Here is a 17,038-nt window from a genome sequence, read left to right on the forward strand (position 1 = left end):
ACATGCCTGCATCATGGCCACACCCTTTAACCAATTTACCTATATATTCTACAAATGCGATGAAACTACAAGTACACTCAATGATCCATTACCATCTCTATGCCCCTTCCCAACTAAGACCAACATTCAACTGAAGCAGTGATATGTTAGAATCATAGAGTTTGGAAGGGATCACCAGGGTCATCTAGTCCAACCGCCTGCTCAGTGCAGGAAATTCACAACTACCTCCCCCACACACACCCAGTGACCCCTACTCCATGCCTAGAAGATGCCCTCCCTCTCATGATCTGCCTAAGGTCATAGAATCAGAATTGCTGACAGATGGCTACTTAGCCTCTTCTTAAAAACCTCCAGAGAAGGACAGCTTACCAACTCCTGAGGAAGCCTGTTCTACTGAGGAACCACTCTAAGTGTTAGAAATTTTTTTCTAATGTTGAGACAGAAAATCTTTTGATTTAATTTCAACCTGTTGGTTCTGGTCCGACCTTCTGGGGCAACAGAAAACAACTCGGCACCATTCTCTATGTTGATATTCCTGCCATATTTTATGTTATCATACCTATATAGAGGGTATGAGAGAGTGTGGCACACTTTCTAATTAATGCTAGAATAACCTGAGGATAAAGCTACCTTCCATCCACCACATCTCACACTTAGGCTAAAGAAGCAACTGGTTTAGGGTTCACCTGGCTACGAGAATGCACCCAATCTTGGCAAGGACACACACAAATGGTAAGAAGGATCTTTGATCAAGTGACACGGCCCATTGTACACGTTCGGAAGTAGGGGCTTCAGATGTAGGGAAATCAGAGACTGCTGAGGCACACTTAAGCAGTCGTGATAATATAAAGCTTACAGAAAACCTACCAGTAGAAGAATGCCCAAGCGAATATACAACTATTCCAAATGCCCGCATGCAGTGTGCAAAGATCTTCTCTCAGGAAGGGGTGGCTAAACACCAAATAGGTTGAAAAGGTAAAGCAGAGCTGACTATGGCTGCCTATCCATGAAAGTTCCAGATAACTATCCAGAGTTGGGGTCCCAAATGGGGCTAACCAATAACCAAAAACAGGTAAACACAAAGGCAGGAGGGGGGGAGATAAATATGGCATCATGGGGGCCTAGGCCACTGCACAAACTCGGATAGTTTGGAGTTGATAAAGTCCACTGCGGGAATAGGCTCTGGCTCCCATTACACAGCCAGAGGCTTAAATTCTGAACCAATCTTTCCCCCTCTCCCAACTTGGAATGTAAGGAAGGAGCGAGATAAACCAGGTTCTGGAAACAATTCCCAACTAGGAAAGAGAAGGGAGGTCTCTGAGCAGGGAGGTGGTATGTTGGAAGTTGGAAGCTGTCCAACTAACTTTACTGAGCTGGGATTTGTGGCGCAAGAAATGACATAGTCCAGACCAAATAATTCTGGACTAGGGATTTTAGTGGAAAAATCCTAATGGGCAGCTTCAGTTTTTTCTAAGGCCTGGACAGGTTCTCTATCCTCAAGTACTTTTAGTTAATTATTGAGGGGTCCTGAATAAACAGCTGGGGAACTAGGTGAAAGGGAAAGGCTCCTTTCTCTCTATGGCTTCTACTATTCCCTGTGAACATGATGAGTTTATGTGAAACTATGCCCAATCCTGCTCCCTTCTCTACTTGCTCTTAACCATTGTATTGGAGATGGGCCTTATGTGACTGGCAGGTCCATTTTCGGTTGTTGAGAAGCAGGGGGGGTGAGAAAGGCCCAACAAAACTGGAAAAGAAGAAGAGTTGGTTTTTATACCCTGCTTCCCTCTAACTTTAAGGAGTCTCAAAGCGGCTTACAATCACCTTCCCTTCCCCACAACAGGCACCTCATGAGGTAAGTGGGGCTGACAGAGTTTGGAGAGAACTGTGACTGGCCAAAGGTCACCCAGCAGGCTTCATGTGGAGGAGTGGGGAATCGACCTGTTCTCCAGATTACAGTCCACCGCTCTTAACCACTACACCTCGCTGGCTCACGCTGGAGGCCTGATGGCAACATTTTCCTCCAAGAACAACAATAAAGGATTATTGCTAGTCCACTGAAACAAAAGTTCTTACACAAGACCACGCTCTTGGAATTGCTTTTTGAAGGAAAATATCCAAAGCAGCTAGTGAAATGCTGACCCCCCTGTCTTCCTCCTACTCCGGTAGCCTGCTGCAAAAGGGATAGGATCTCGGGTCCTTGCAGGTGTCTTGCATTTTCATTTTACTACTGTTATGAGATCAAAAGTACAGCAAATGCATGGAGAAGAAAAGCATCCTAATTCCATGCCTTAGGGCAAACTCTTATATGTATTGTACATATAATATTGTATATGAGGTATGTATTTATATTATGTTAGCTGCCCTGAGCCTAGCTTGTCAGGGGACGGGCTGATGCTCAGCGGTAGAGCATCTTCTTGGCATGCAGAAGGACCCAGGTTGAATCCCCGGCATCTCCAGTTAAAGCCAGCATGGTGCAGTGGTTAAGAGCAGTGGTTTGGAGCGGTGGACTCTAATGTTCCGAACCAGGTTTGAGTCCCCACTCCTACATATGAGCAGCGGATGCTAATCTGGTGAACTGGGTTGGTTTTCCCACTCTTACACATGAAGCCAGCTGGATGACCTTGGGCTAGTCACACTCTCTCAGCCTCACCTACCTCACAGGGTGTCTGTTGTGGAGAGGGGAAGGGAAGGTGATTGTAAGCTGGTTTGATTCTTCGTTAAGTAGTAGATAAAGCTGGCATATAAAAACCAACTCTTTTTCTTCTTTTAAAGGGACAAGGCAAGTAGGTGATGTGAAAGACCTCTGCCTGAGAGCCTGAGACCCTGAACAGCCCTGGAGACAATACTGACTTTGATGGACCACGGGTCTGATTCAGTATAAGGCAGCTTCATGTGTTCAAAATGTATTATTAGTATTACTATCCTCCTGATCAAAATAGCAAACAACACAGGACAGTCACATTGCACAAATAAATCATGTGTGTGTCTTTGTATTACTTAAGTTACATATACCTTTGAAGCAGAGACCGCATTCCTGTCTATGCTGCTGGATATGAAGTCTGTTTATTAAAGTAATCTCTCAGAATGAAGATATGTTCTCTATTGTTTCATTAGAGCAAAGCAGATCAGGCCACCAAACAAAAACCTAACACACTGCTTAGCACATTCATGTCTAACTTAAAAAGTGCTAGTTGGGTCAACCTGGATATCTCATACAGGGTGCCTGACACCACAGTGGAAAAGAGGCCTACAGCAAAAAGACAGAGAATAAAGGGGAAAGAAAAAGAGCTTCTTCCTTTCCAGGCACAATGTTTAAGCGGTCCTAGGTGGTGTGATGCCTGCACTACTTACTACTCGATTTTTACGACCTGTACTAAGAGACTTGCTCCTGAAAGCTTATTCCGGTGGCTACCTGCGCTTGGAAAAATCCCACTGTTGTGGCTCAAGTCAGCTGACGTGTTCAGTACACCACGCTGACAGCCAGCATGGTGTAGTGGTTAAAAGCGGTGGTTTGGAGCGGTGGACTCTGATCTGGAGAACTGGGTTTGATTCCCCCCTCCTCCACATGAGCAGCGGAGGCTAATCTGGCGAGCCAAGTTGGTTTCCCCACTCCTCCACATGAAGCCTGCTGGGTGACCTTGGGCTAGTCACAGCTCTTAGAGCTCTCTCAGCCTCACCTACCTCACAGGGTGTCTGTTGTGAGGAGGGCCAGTGAAGGTGATTGTAAACCGGTTTGATTCTTCCTTAAGTGGTAGAGAAAGTCAGCGTATAAAAACCAACTCTTTTTCTTCTTCAGTCACAGACCCATCCAAGATTCAGGACCGAGAAAACCAAGGCAGATTGTGAAGAGCTCCAGGTGGATCCAGGTGAGTGGGCAACAGTGTGACAAATGAAGTTGATGGGCAACAGGTACAGGACGGATAACTTTAAACGGGCAGGTGGCGTCTCAACTGGTCGAGAAAGATCTTGGGGTTGTGGCGGACAGCTCCATGAAAATGTGATGAAAAAGGTAAACTCCATGCTGGTTGGCCATTTTTAGGAAAGGGATTGAAAATAAAACAGCCGCTGTTGTGATGCCCTTGTATAGATCTACGGTGTGATCTCGTTTGGAGTGTCGCACACAGCTCTGGTTGCTGCACCTCAAAAATGATACTGGAGATGGAAAAAGTGCAGAAGAGGGCAACCAAAACGATTAAAGGAGTGGAAGCACCTTTCCTGTGAGGAAGGGCTAAGGAGTCTGGAACTTTTCATTTTAGAAAAAGGGTTAAGGAAGAGGGGATATGATAGAGGTTTAGATAACTGTGCATGGGATGGAAAGAAGAGATAGACAGAGCTTCTTCTCCCTCTCCCATTATACCAGAAAACCTGGGGGCACCCAATGAAGTTGATGGGCAATAAGTACAGGAAGGATAACAGGAAAAAATGTCTTTATTTGATGAGTAATTAAATTATGGAATTTGCTGCTAGTGGTTGTCGTAATGATTACAATCATAGATGGTTTTACAAGGGAACTGGATTCATGGAGAATAAGTCCATCAATGACTACTAGTCAAGGTGACTACTGGGAACCTCCATATACAAAGGCACCAAACCTATGAATACTAGTGGTAGAAGCCAACGTCAGGGGACAGCCGCAGCCGCTATACCTTGTTTCTTGGCCCTGTAAGGTAACTAGTTCGCTGCTGTGTGAATCAGTATGCTGGTCCAGATGCTTCATTGGTCTGATCCAGCAAGGCCCTTATGTTGTTATGACACCCAGATTTGACTTTGCTTGCCTCAGCTGGCTCGTGGACTGGATAAGAGCTTTCAAGGGGCCAGATCCAGCCCATGGTCCTTATGTTTGACACCCCTGCCTTACACTTAAGGTGCACCTTTGACAATGACACACCTTTCAGAGTTGTCAGCTGGTCTATGCTATACAGTCATAACAGACGTCCGGGTGAGAGGATCAGGTTTATGTTCAGCAACAAACATAACACATGGTCCAAGAGGCTAGACAAGGTAGCAAAATTTCTCATACTTCATTGCAGCACTGCGGAATACAATCCCTTCCAAGGCACGTTGATGACACACTTGCAAGAAGCACGCTCCATTTTCAATGGGTTTTTATTTAGGACTGCATGTGACTAATTTGGTTTTTATTTATTGGCAGCCCTGAGATTTTTATGTGTTTTAGAACTGTTCTACTTATATTGTATATTATGTTTTATTTATATCATATATCGAATTCAGCATGGTAGAAAGGCGGCTAATAAGCGTTTTAAGTAAAATAAAATAAATCAACGTGACACGCCTGCTAGAAAAGCTGTTTAAACAAGGCAAGTGTCTGCAAACCATGTCCCATAAATGGATAACAAATCCAAAGACCTCTTTGCAACAGCCCCTTTATTTACTTGGCAAAACAGAGCTGCCTCCTAAGTATCTCTAGTAACAAGTGCAGTTCATACGGCATACAGCAGTTTCTCTGAAGAGGAAGCTGCTGAAGGGGAAATAGTCCTCGTTGCTCCTAAGGCATAATTCCTTTGGGTCTAGCAGTGCTAGGAGGGGGATTTTAAAAACCTGCCGACAGTATGCAATTCAACTGCAACAGAATCTGCTATGACGGGCAAGCAGCGGCTGTTATCTCCTCTCAATCACTGAAACTGCTCGCATCTTCATTCTTATTATTATTACATAAAACATACAACAAATAACATACAAACCACACAAAACAACAATTCTATCAATACAACTCTTGGACAAGTTACTATTTGCGAACAGCTGAAATGGGTTTATAATCCTTCTAACCTGAACTAATCTAAAACTATTAAGTGCTTACAAAACATAATATTGATTGGTTCTTGTAGGTTATCCGGGCTGTGTTAAGGCAACTTAAGTTGCCTGCTGTTCTTTAAGAATATTAAACTGACAGAGCAAAGCAATTCTAGTGGCATCAGAAAGCAACATTAAGGAAGGGGGAAACATTCCCCACTGACCAAACACACTCAAAGTCAGTCAATCCAAAAATAAATGGGTTACATTCCGAGAACAGAATCCTGAGTCACGTCTGAGGTCAGAGGCTTGAAACTTTGGTAGTGAAAAGTGTCATTAAGCTGCAGCTGACTTATGGAAACCCTGTAGGTTTTTCATGATAAGGGGCATTCAGAGGTGGTTTGCCGTTACCTCCATGTGCGTAGCAACCCTGGATTTCCTTGGTGGTCTCCCATTCAAGTACTACCCAGGGCCAACCCTGCATAGCTTCTGAGATCTGATGAGATCAGGCTAGCCTGGCCCAGCACAGACCCTTTACCTCACTAAAATATGGATACCTTATGCAGATACTTAGAGCCCCATGGCACAGTGGTAAGCTGCAGCACTGCAGTCAAAGCTCTGCTCACGACCAGAGTTCAATCCTGACGATAAACACTGGACAAAGTGCCATGAAATATGCTCTGGTTCACTTAAAAACATGCAGATATGAATTGATGGGTGATTCAGAAGACCACCCTGGGATACAGTGGCATGCTTCGGGACACACTAAATCCTTACTGAGGTCACTCTTCAGGGAAGCGGCTCACTGGTGAAAGCCATCTACGAGCAGCCTCTATACGGCTTAATGCTACCTGAACGCTACCCCCACATGGAGGGGTCATCTTAGTCAGACCTCTGGCCCAGGCATTACGAGTTTTATAATGTTTCAGCAGCCTTGGTGTCCCTGACTGGGAAGAAAGGTGGGGTATACATTTTCCTAATAAATAAACGTTGACTGAATATGAATAAAATTAAACTCATGTAAGTATCTCATAATGCATTAGGGGTTAAGTGGTAGAATTCTTGCTTGCCATGTGGGAAGGGCTGGGTTTGATTTCTGTCCAATGCAAATATATGGTTTTGCCCTAACCTGGACAGCCAGGGTAACCCAATCTCGGCAGATCTCAGAAGCAAAGCAGGGTCAGCCCTGGTTAGTGTTTGGATGGGAGACCTCCAAGAAATACCAGGGACATGTTGCGTAGGCAGGCTATGGCAAAGCACTTCTTAATGTCTCTTGTCTTGAAAACCCTATGGGGTTGCCATAAGTCAGCTGTGACTTGGCAGCACTTTCCACCACCAAATACCTCATTCATTTTATTTTAACAATACATTACAGAGTACCACTTGGCATATACAATTTGTAAGCCATAAGGTTCCAAAAGCCACAACCTATATTTCATGCTATGCCACAGACAAAGCATTGCATACATTTTCAACTGATTTAGTCTCATTTTAGAAAATACAAAAAAAGGCTGCCATTTTTTTCAAAGGCCTCAGCACACTGCCCCAAATTCCACCCACTGGGTCGCATTCCCTTCACACAGGCATTCTCCACGTACAAATATATATGGAAACCCAGTGCTCCAGAGCGCAGTGAGTTTTCACACCTGCCTATAATTGATTTAGATGCCCTAACTGTGCATGCTTTAAAAGCTTCTAAGGGAAGGGCTATTTTATGCAGTAGCAAATGGATTTCCCAACTGCAATGAGCCACTGCCAGTTCAGATTCTTCTAGCACATGTACCTTTTATAACATAAGCCCGCAGGAGAAAAAAATGTCGGGAAAAATGCCTCCCTGTGTGTCCCCCCCCCCAATTTTTTTCTTCTTGAGACAAGGAAAAAGGGGGAAAGGACTTCTCTCTTCTTTTTCAAGCGGGGCCGATAAAGATCAATTATTGATTTTAAAAATCCAAAATCAGATTTTTTAACTTAAATTTGATTCTTTAAATTTAAATTGCTTTTTTTAAAATAAAATGCTTTTTGAAGAAAAATCGATCTAAAGGTAGTTTTCTGTTTAAGATATATTATAGTCCAAAGGTTATTTATTGTGAAATAAGGATTAGTTTTTAATTATGTAGCATGAGGCTGAATATTAATGCAATGTTTAATATATATATATTTTGGTAAATGAATTCCATTAATCCATTCACAATGTCATGCTCTTCCAGAGGATTCTGTAAGATTATTTTAGGCAATTTTTCTATCTAGAAGATATTATCACAGATGCTTAGTTTATCAGTTCTCAAAACTGAATTTGTGTCTGCGGAGATAACATGCCTCTTCTTCACAGCAAAAATATTATAAAATAAATATACAGAGTTGAGAAAAATACCTTAATCCCATTGTTCCTTTGCAAATCTATGTACACAGAATCAAACCGTTACCCCTTAAGTACTAAATTTCAAGAAGTTCAATGAATAGAAGATTGAATACAAGAGTTGAACAAATCTGCACAAGGAGCTAAGTGTGAGGAGGGAGAAGTCTATGATTTAAATCTAGTCTTACAGACTAGTGTTTTAAATTGTGGTGTAGTGGTTAATACAGTTGCCAACCAGGGACCTCTAGGAAGCCCACGAGCAAGATGATTTCCAAGCTGGTAACCATCACCACATAAGAAAATAAGAAAAGCCCTGCTGGATCAGACCCAGGCCCATCAACTCCAGCAGTCTGTTCACACAGCGCCCAACCAGGGGCCTCTAGGAAGCCCACAAACGAGAGAATAAGTATGCATCATGACTAGTATCCATTTCGACTAGTAGCCATGGATACTCCTCTCCTCCATGAACATGCCCACTTCCCTCTTAAAGCCTTCCATGTTGGTCTGCAATAGAACAGATCACGATGGGTAGCCGTGTTAGCCTGTCACTAGCAGTAGAAAAGAGCAAGAGTCCAGAAGCACCTTAAAGACTAGCAAAAATTTCTGGCAGGGTATGAGCTTCCGTGAGCCACAGATCTGAAGAAGTGAGCTGTGGCTCACGGAAGCTCATTCTCTGCCAGAAATTTTGTTTGTCTTTAAGGGTCTACGAGACTCTTGTTCTTTTCTACTGCAATAGAACAGTTAGATTTAGGTTTAGCAGCAACTTAGAGACCAACAAATGTTTGGGGGGAATCGCTGAATTTGATCCATTCCCAGGTTCAGAACAATGGACACACACCCGGGCTAAATAGAGACATGGGATTCTTACCTCACTAAAGATGCTAATTTCCTGCCCCCAAGCGTTTGCCCTCTGCTCTAATCAAACTGATTACAACATGCATTGTACCTCTGCATCCTTTACAAGCATTCTTTACAACATCCTTCCCACCTTCTGACTGAGATAAAAAATAGACTCAGATCTCCATTCCTACTCACTTCTGAAAAAAGAGAGCTTTGATTCTCAAAAGATTATACCCTGGAAATCTTGTGGGTTTCTAAGGTGCTACTGAAATCGAATCTGTTTCTTGAAACTGGAAGTCTGGCATGCACTTACCCAGCGTTTCTCAACCAGGGTTCCGCGAGAAATAGCGAAGAATAGGCTAATCATATGTAATCATATGTAGGGGTTCTCTGAGAAATGAATATTATTTCAAGGGCTCTGCAAGGGTAAAAAGGTTGACAAACGCTGCTCTAACCAATGGAATTTAATGTACTAAAAACATTGCCTCTTTCTTTTTTAGTAACTTATTGTTCCAAGGACTTTATTTGCAAGGCAATTTCTTCTTTGTGAGTGAACACCTGCCTAAAAACATAAGAAAATCCATGCTGGATCAGACCAAGTCCCATCAAGTCTAGCAGTCTGTTCACACACTGGCCAACCAGGTGCCTCTAGGAAGCCCACAAACAACTGCAGCAGCATCCTGCCTGTATTTCACAGCACCTAATATTTTTTTTATTACTTTTGCCCCGCCCAACCGCCAGGCTCAGGGCGGCTCCTGTGATACTAGAGAGAATAGGTATGCATCATCTTACAAACTTACTCAGAACACCTTTCTACTAACAGTTCTCCCAAAATGAATTCCACGCTACCAATGGGCTATTACGCTCTCTAGATAGTCCCCCAACACTGGACTTCTCCAGTTAACCAGAGCTGATTCCAGAGTCGAACGAGGATTGTATGTGATGTTTCATTATAGAAGAAGGAGAAGAAGGAGGAGGAGGAGAAGAAGAAGGTACAAAGTCTATATGCAGAATGTTTGAGAATGTTGCTATAAATCAAAGTGCAGGAAACTGCAGAAACCGAACACAGCTACAACAGTGGACGCTACTCTGCGAATTCACCTGTGCTACATAAAGCCAGTTTTCATATTCTGCCACCTCTTACAAGCAGAAAAGACCAACCAGGAGTAGCATTTCACCACCAACTCAGTCCACCTCCTTCAGAAACTGCAAGAGACCTGAACTTTCCCCTATTTTTTTAAAAAATCCACTAAGACCAAGGTGTCGTCCTCTCCTGAAATGTCACCCCGCCCGAGCACAACAGAAATGCATCTCCGCTCGCCAACCGCTTCCCCCAAAACAGTATCAGACCGCTCGCTCTCACCTGCGGACGATCTACACAGCTCTGCCCCACACCTCTCTCTCAGCTCCTCGTGTTCCACCTACTGTCACCTCTTCTGAAGTTCCTGGCCAGAGCAGGTTTTCCTCGGTTCCTCCTCCTCTGCTTCTGCTTCCTGTGTGCCAAGAGCCCTCCCTCTCCTCCAAATCCCTCAAAACTCACTTCATGCCGCTCGTTATCCGTCACTAATCTCAGCTCCGACGCTATCTGCTCCCACTCTCGCCCCTGATCGCATCGAAGATAAAACACAAACATGGGGGGAAGAAAAGAGACAAGTTATCGGAGGCGCCTCTCCACCAGCTGACGCCATTCACGCAGCTTTTGTATTTACCTTTTCCAGCTACCTGCCCCAGTTTTTGACACAATTTCCCTCCGATGGAACATGTCTTCATTACTTAAACGACACAAAACTGGAATACCCTTATGCTACAAAATCAGCAAACTACAAATAAACAACATAAGCCAAAAAGGTGCAATGTATGTATATATCAAAAGTATCACGACCACAAAGGATGTGTCAATAACACATATTCACAGACAGAGAAATAAACAAATATACATCACACACTACAGAAATATTAAGACTGATACATAGTATTTTCTTATTCTCTTGCAGGAGAGATTAATGAATACATCACAGAAGGAAGGTAAGTGGAAAAATAGTAGTCCATGTGGCTTGAAAATTGTATTTTATTCTTTTCCTTTTTTCAAAGGAGAAAACTTCAAAGAAGAGAAAAGACGACAGCCTGGCTGCCTCTTTTAAAGACCATTTCACATTGCTGAGAATGAGCTAAGCTTTTTCAATTCTCCAACGTAATATTCTTATAGATTCATCATATAGTCAGCGTCATATCGCTATTGCTTCCATCCTGGTGAAGTAAATCACTTTTTGATATATACATACATTGCACCTTTTTGGCTTATGCTGTGTGTGTATGTGTGTGTATATATAAATATATATACACACACACACATATGAACAGTATCACATTGACTTCCCCATTATACATATTTACACATTAAACATCTTATTTTCCCACTGCTACTATTTATCTATCTATTTATACATCACCCTTTTCCCCAAAAGGGTCCCCAAAGATGAATACTGGGGCAAAAAAATCCCAACTTCACATATACACTTATGGACAGCAACAGACCAAGAAAGGGATCTTGGGGTGGTAGTGGATCGCTCGATGAAGGTGTCAACCCAGATTGTGGCTGCTGTGAAAAAGGCAAATTCCATACTGGCCATAATTAGACGAGGAATAGAGAATAATACTCCTGCTATCATATGCCCTTGTACAAATCTATGGCGAGACCACACTTGGAATACTGTGTGCAGTTTTGGTCACCACACCTAAAAAAGGATATTGCAGAGCTTGAGAAGGTGCAGAAAAGAGCAACCAAAATGATCAGGGGACTAGAGCAACAGCCCTATGAGGAGCGGTTAAAGCTTGGAAAGAAGGAGATTAAGGGGAGACATGATAGAGGTCTATAAAATTATGCATGGTATGGAGAGAGTGGACAGGGAGAAGCTTTTCTCCCTCTCTCATAATACTAGAATGCGGGGTCATCTACTGAAGCTGGAGGGTGAGAGATTCAAAACAAATAAAAGGAAGTATTTCTTCAAAGAACGCATAGTTAAATTGTGGAACTCTCTGTCCCAGGATGTGGCGATGGCTGTCAACTTGGAAGGCTTGAAGAGGGGAGTGGTCATGTTCATGGAGGAGAGGGCTATTCATGGCTACTAGTCATGATGCATACCTATTCTCTCCAGGATCAGAGGAGCATGCCTATTATATTGGGTGCTGTGAAGGCAGGCAGGAGAATGCTGCTGCGGTCGTCTTGTTTGTGGGCTTCTTAGAGGCACCTGGTTGGCCACTGTGTGGACAGACTGCTGGACTTGGTGGACCTTGGTCTGATCCAGCATAGCCTTTCTTAGGTTCTCATGTTCTTACTTCATTCTCCTCTATTTTATCTTCACAATGACTCTGTGAGGTAAGGTTAGGATGAGCGTGTGACTGGCCCAAGGTCACCCAGTGAGCTTCCATGGCACGACTGGGGATTTGAACCTGGGTCTTCCAGATCCTACACTGAAACTCTAACCACTATACCACACTGGCTCTCAGTTGAGAGCTACTGCCTAGATTACTATTATCATTGCCTTGGTGACCTCTATTTCTTTATGACTGTGCATGATCAGATACAGAATGGAAAAATCTCTCCACGGAGCGCTAGGAGATGTTTCGCAGAGCACCAAGTGCCTCGTGGAGCACAGTTTGGGAACTACTGGTATAAAGGATGTGGTAGGTACAAACATTTCATTTGCACCAACTGCAAAGGAACATAATTCCCCCACCAAACAAGCACTCCCCTCTATTGCCCTCTATACCATGGGTGTGAAACATAAGGCCCGGGGGCTGGACCCGGACCCTTGAGGGCTGTTATCTGGCCAACGAGCAAGCAGAGGCAATCCCCACCCCCCACCCCCGGCTCCCAATCTGGGCTGGTAAATCCGCTGCGGGCTCACCAGTCGAGCCAGCCACCTCCCCCAGTCCCAAGTTGTCAATTCTCAAGGACTGTTAAATAAAAGAAATTACTGTAAGAGTGATTGTTTTAAGCATGCTTGTATTTTAAGTAATATCATTAATTGGCTTTGCCTGCGTCTTCTATAAAGTTTGTATCTCCGGTGTGTGCGTGTGTGTGTTAAGTGCCGTCAAGTCACTTCCGACTCATGGCGACCCTATGAATCAATGTCCTCCAAAGTGTCCTATCCTTAACAGCCTTGCTCAGATCTTGCAAACTGAGGGCTGTGGCTTCCTTTCCAGAGTCAATCCATCTCTTGTTGGGTCTTCCTCTTTTCCTGCTGCCTTCAACTTTTCCAAGCATGATTATCTTTTCCAGTGACTCTTGTCTTCTCATAATGTGTCCAAAGTACAACAGCCTCAGTTTAGTATCTCCGGTACCTGGCATTAATTTTTTATGGTACACGTGGCCCGGCCTGACCAAGTGACATTTATGTCATATCTGGCCCTCGTAACAAATGAGTTTGGCACTTCTGCTCTATACCATACTGGCTTTCTGCCAGTCTTTAAGCACATGGCTCGCTACTAACAACTAAGTAAAGACTTCAACAACTACTACTACAACTACTACTACTACTACTAACCACTAAGTAATGACTCCAACGCTACTTTTAAATTACAGGGACGTGTTCAGAGACACATAAAAGTGTGTTTTGACATTACAGGATCTCCAAGGTGTTCCTACTCTGGAGATGCTGTGTCTAGATGCAAAACAACCACTTTCTCAGGAGCTGCATTATCTTCTGGAGCGGCAAAATGAAGGTCCCTCGGGTTCCCCTCTGGCCAGTCAGGCAACCCAAGAACCTGGGTCTTCCACATCCTAGAGTGAAACTCTAACCACTATACCCACTGGCTCTCAGTTGAGAGCTACTGCTTAGATTCAATATTATCATTGCCTCGGGCACCTCTGTTTCTTTAAGACTGGGCATGCTCAGATACAGAAAAAAAAATCACATTAGATAGCCGCAGGGACCACACAAACAGAGCAAGAAGTACAGAAGAAGAAGAGTTGTTTTTATACACCAGCTTTCTCTACCATTTAAGGAAGAATCAAACTGGCTTACAATCACCTTCCCTTCCCCTCCCCACAACAGACACCATGTGAGGTAGGTGGGGCTGAGAGAGCTCTAAGAGAGCGGTGAATAGCCCAAGGTCACCCAGCTGGCTTCATGTGGAGGGGCAGGGAGACAAATGCAGTTCACCAGGTTGGGGAATCAAACCCGGTTCTCCAGATCAGAGTCCTTCGCTCCAAACCACCGCTCTTAACCACTACACCATTCTGACTCTTACACTGGTAAAGAACAACTGGTAAAGAACACTGGTAAAGAACAAGTCTGAACCATCCCCAGCCAAGAGACACAACAAGACTGTCACAGAGATTTGTATGAAGTGAAATGTCCGGAAAATTTGGAAGTTCCTCCACAGACAAAATAACTTAGATGTAGAAAGAGGCCAGGAAAGATTTGCTGAATAGGAAAATTTCTTTTTCTTGGGGTGGCGGGGGGCGGGCAAAGAGGAACAGAGGCTGTCTGCCACCCCAATGACTCATTCCGCACAATATTTTAAAACTCAAACCCAATCCTGGTCAAAAAAGAACACCTGGATCTCAAAAGCTAGTAAGACTTTGCCAACACTGTCTACTTAGGAATATGTGTAAGAATAGACCAAACTCTACAGCGACCAACAAGTACTAAACACAACCCCCACCACAATTTTATGAAAACAAGCACATACCAAAAAGAATTATATAAAGATTTATATTTGAAAGACTGCCCTGATCCGGATAGCCCCAGGCTAGCCACATTTCATCTGATCTCAGAAACTAAGCAGGATCGGCCCTGGCTATTATTTGGATGGGAGACCCCAAGGAAGGAGGCTGGTTTTTATACCCCACTTTTCGCTACTGTAAGGAGTCTCAAAGCGTCTTACAGTCACAATCCCTTCCCCTCCCCACAACAGGCACATTTTGAGGTAGGTGAGGCTGAGACAGTACAGAGAGAACTGTGACTAGGCCATAGTCACCCAGCAGGCTTCATGTGGAGGAGCGGAGAATCAAACTCAGTTCTCCAGATTAGAGTCCGCCGCTCAAGTGGAGGAACGGGGAATCAAACCTGGGGCTCTAGATTAGAGTCCGCCACTCTTAACCACTACACTATGCTGGCTCAGGGTCACGATGCAGAAGTAGGCAACGGCAAACCACCTCTGAACATCTCTTGCCTTGAAAACCCTATTGGGTCGCCATAAGTCAACTGTGACTAGACAGCAAAAAACAAACAAACAAAAAAAACCACCTGAAAAACCACTAAAAATTCCTCTTCCTTGTCTACTTGGGGTTTGTAATACCAACTCTTACGGATGCAGTCTAGCATACAGTAATAGTTACACCAGACCACAGCAACAGAGTTGGATCCTGTGCAGCCAACCAATAATATGGGGGGGGGTGTTAAGTGTCGTCAAGTCGCTTCCGACTCATGGTGACCCTATGAATCAATGTCCTCTAAAACATCCTATCTTTAACAGCCTTGCTCAGGTCTTGCAAATTGAGGGCTGTGGCTTCCTTTATAGAGTCAATCCATCTCTTGTTGGGTCTTCCTCTTTTTCCTGCTGCCTTCAACGTTTCCTAGCATGATTGTCTTTTCCAGTAACTTTTGTCTTCTCATAATGTGACCAAAGTACGATAGCAGCAGTTTAGTCATTTTAGCTTCTAGGGTCAGTTTAGGCTTGATTTGATCTATAACCCACTGACTTTTTTTTGGCAGTCCACGGTATCCCCCAACACTCTCCCCCAACACAACATTTCAAAGAAATCTACTTTTTTCCTATCAGCTTTCTTTGTTGTCCAGCTTTCACACCCATACATAGAATGGGGAGGCTTCACTCATATGGGGGAAGGAGCCCCAAATAAACCTTTTACAAAACTAGTTGCTTATTACAAAGCTGAGTAGCTTACATAACTTCTATCACGTGATACTCCATTTCAGGCAGTTTGCGGGTTTCTAATGGCATACTCAACAGAAACAGAATGCTTTCTCAAGGGCCACCAGACATTCCAGAACACCCGTCATGGGGCTGGATCCCAGGATGCAGTTCCATTGGTGTCCATTCATTCCTCCAGCACAAGGAGCCAGGTACATTTGCCTCGTCAGATGTGCTGGAAGAACATGTGGATGTCAACAGCACGAAACAGTAGGATCCAGCCCAGTGTTCTGGCCTTTTTTCTTAACATCTTACAATGTAGATGTGAATGCGCAAACTTCTTTCTTTTTAGTCCCTAAAGAGAAGGTTCCTTGACAAATACACAACTGTGGTAACTACAGTTCATGGATTGTGGAGCTGTCGTAGCCTGTAAAAAATTGGCATGAAAACTTTCTTTCATATGGAGTTGCTCTATAGAGCCATGTATGCCCATTGCATGACACATATTTGTTTTGAAGTCCAAAAGAACACATGGCCAAGATTTAGATATCAACACAAGGACCAATGAAGCCACCTGAGCTCTGGTCCATCAAACCCAGTATTGGTCTACTCTAGAGAGCAATGATCCTCCAGAAGGTCTTTCCCTTTCATCTTTAGCAGAAGGTGCCGAGGGACTATACATGAGGCCTTCTGCATGTCAACGAGGTGCTCTATCATTAGGCCATGGCAAACCTAGACTAAGATTCAGCTTTGCATACCCATCTTCTGACTGGCAGTCATGTTACCAACCTGTAGTTCTCTAAAAGTAGGAAGCACTCCACTTCAACCACATCTTCTAACAACCTCATGCTGCTATCATACTGCCCTTGTACAAATCTATGGTGAGACTTTGAATACTGTGTTCTGGTCACCATACCTAAAAAAGCGCAAATCAACTCATGCTGGGACGCTGGCTGGGAAGCGTGGTGCACAAAAGAGCAATCAAAGTGATCAGGGGACTAGAGCAACTGCCCTATGAGGAGTGGTTAAAACGCTTAGGGATGTTTAGCTTAGAAAGAAGGTGGTTAAGGGGAGACATGAGAGAGGCCTATAAAATTATGCATAGTGTGGAGAGAGTGGGCATGGAGAAGCTTTTCTCCCTCTCTCATAATACTAGAACACGGGGTCATCTGCTGAAGCTGGAGGGTGAGAGATTCAAAACAGATAAAA

At 43.8% G+C, this 17,038-nt stretch overlaps 1 protein-coding gene across 2 annotated transcripts in view; it reads right to left on the bottom strand.

The window, feature by feature from the left end:
* PHF20L1 (PHD finger protein 20 like 1) overlaps nucleotides 1-17,038 on the bottom strand; it is a 66,572-nt gene that overhangs the window by 32,648 nt on the left and 16,886 nt on the right. The window contains exon 5 of one of the 2 annotated variants that reach the window (XM_056854543.1): nucleotides 10,491-10,553. The exons of the other annotated variant lie outside the window; for it this stretch is intronic. Within the exon in view, the coding sequence (XP_056710521.1) occupies nucleotides 10,491-10,553 (63 nt within the window). The remainder of the gene's footprint in view (nucleotides 1-10,490; nucleotides 10,554-17,038) is intronic. 2 annotated transcript variants of the gene reach the window in all.

Source organism: Euleptes europaea, chromosome 8 (genome assembly GCF_029931775.1).
Source record: "Euleptes europaea isolate rEulEur1 chromosome 8, rEulEur1.hap1, whole genome shotgun sequence".
In the NCBI taxonomy this organism is placed as follows: domain Eukaryota; kingdom Metazoa; phylum Chordata; class Lepidosauria; order Squamata; family Sphaerodactylidae; genus Euleptes; species Euleptes europaea.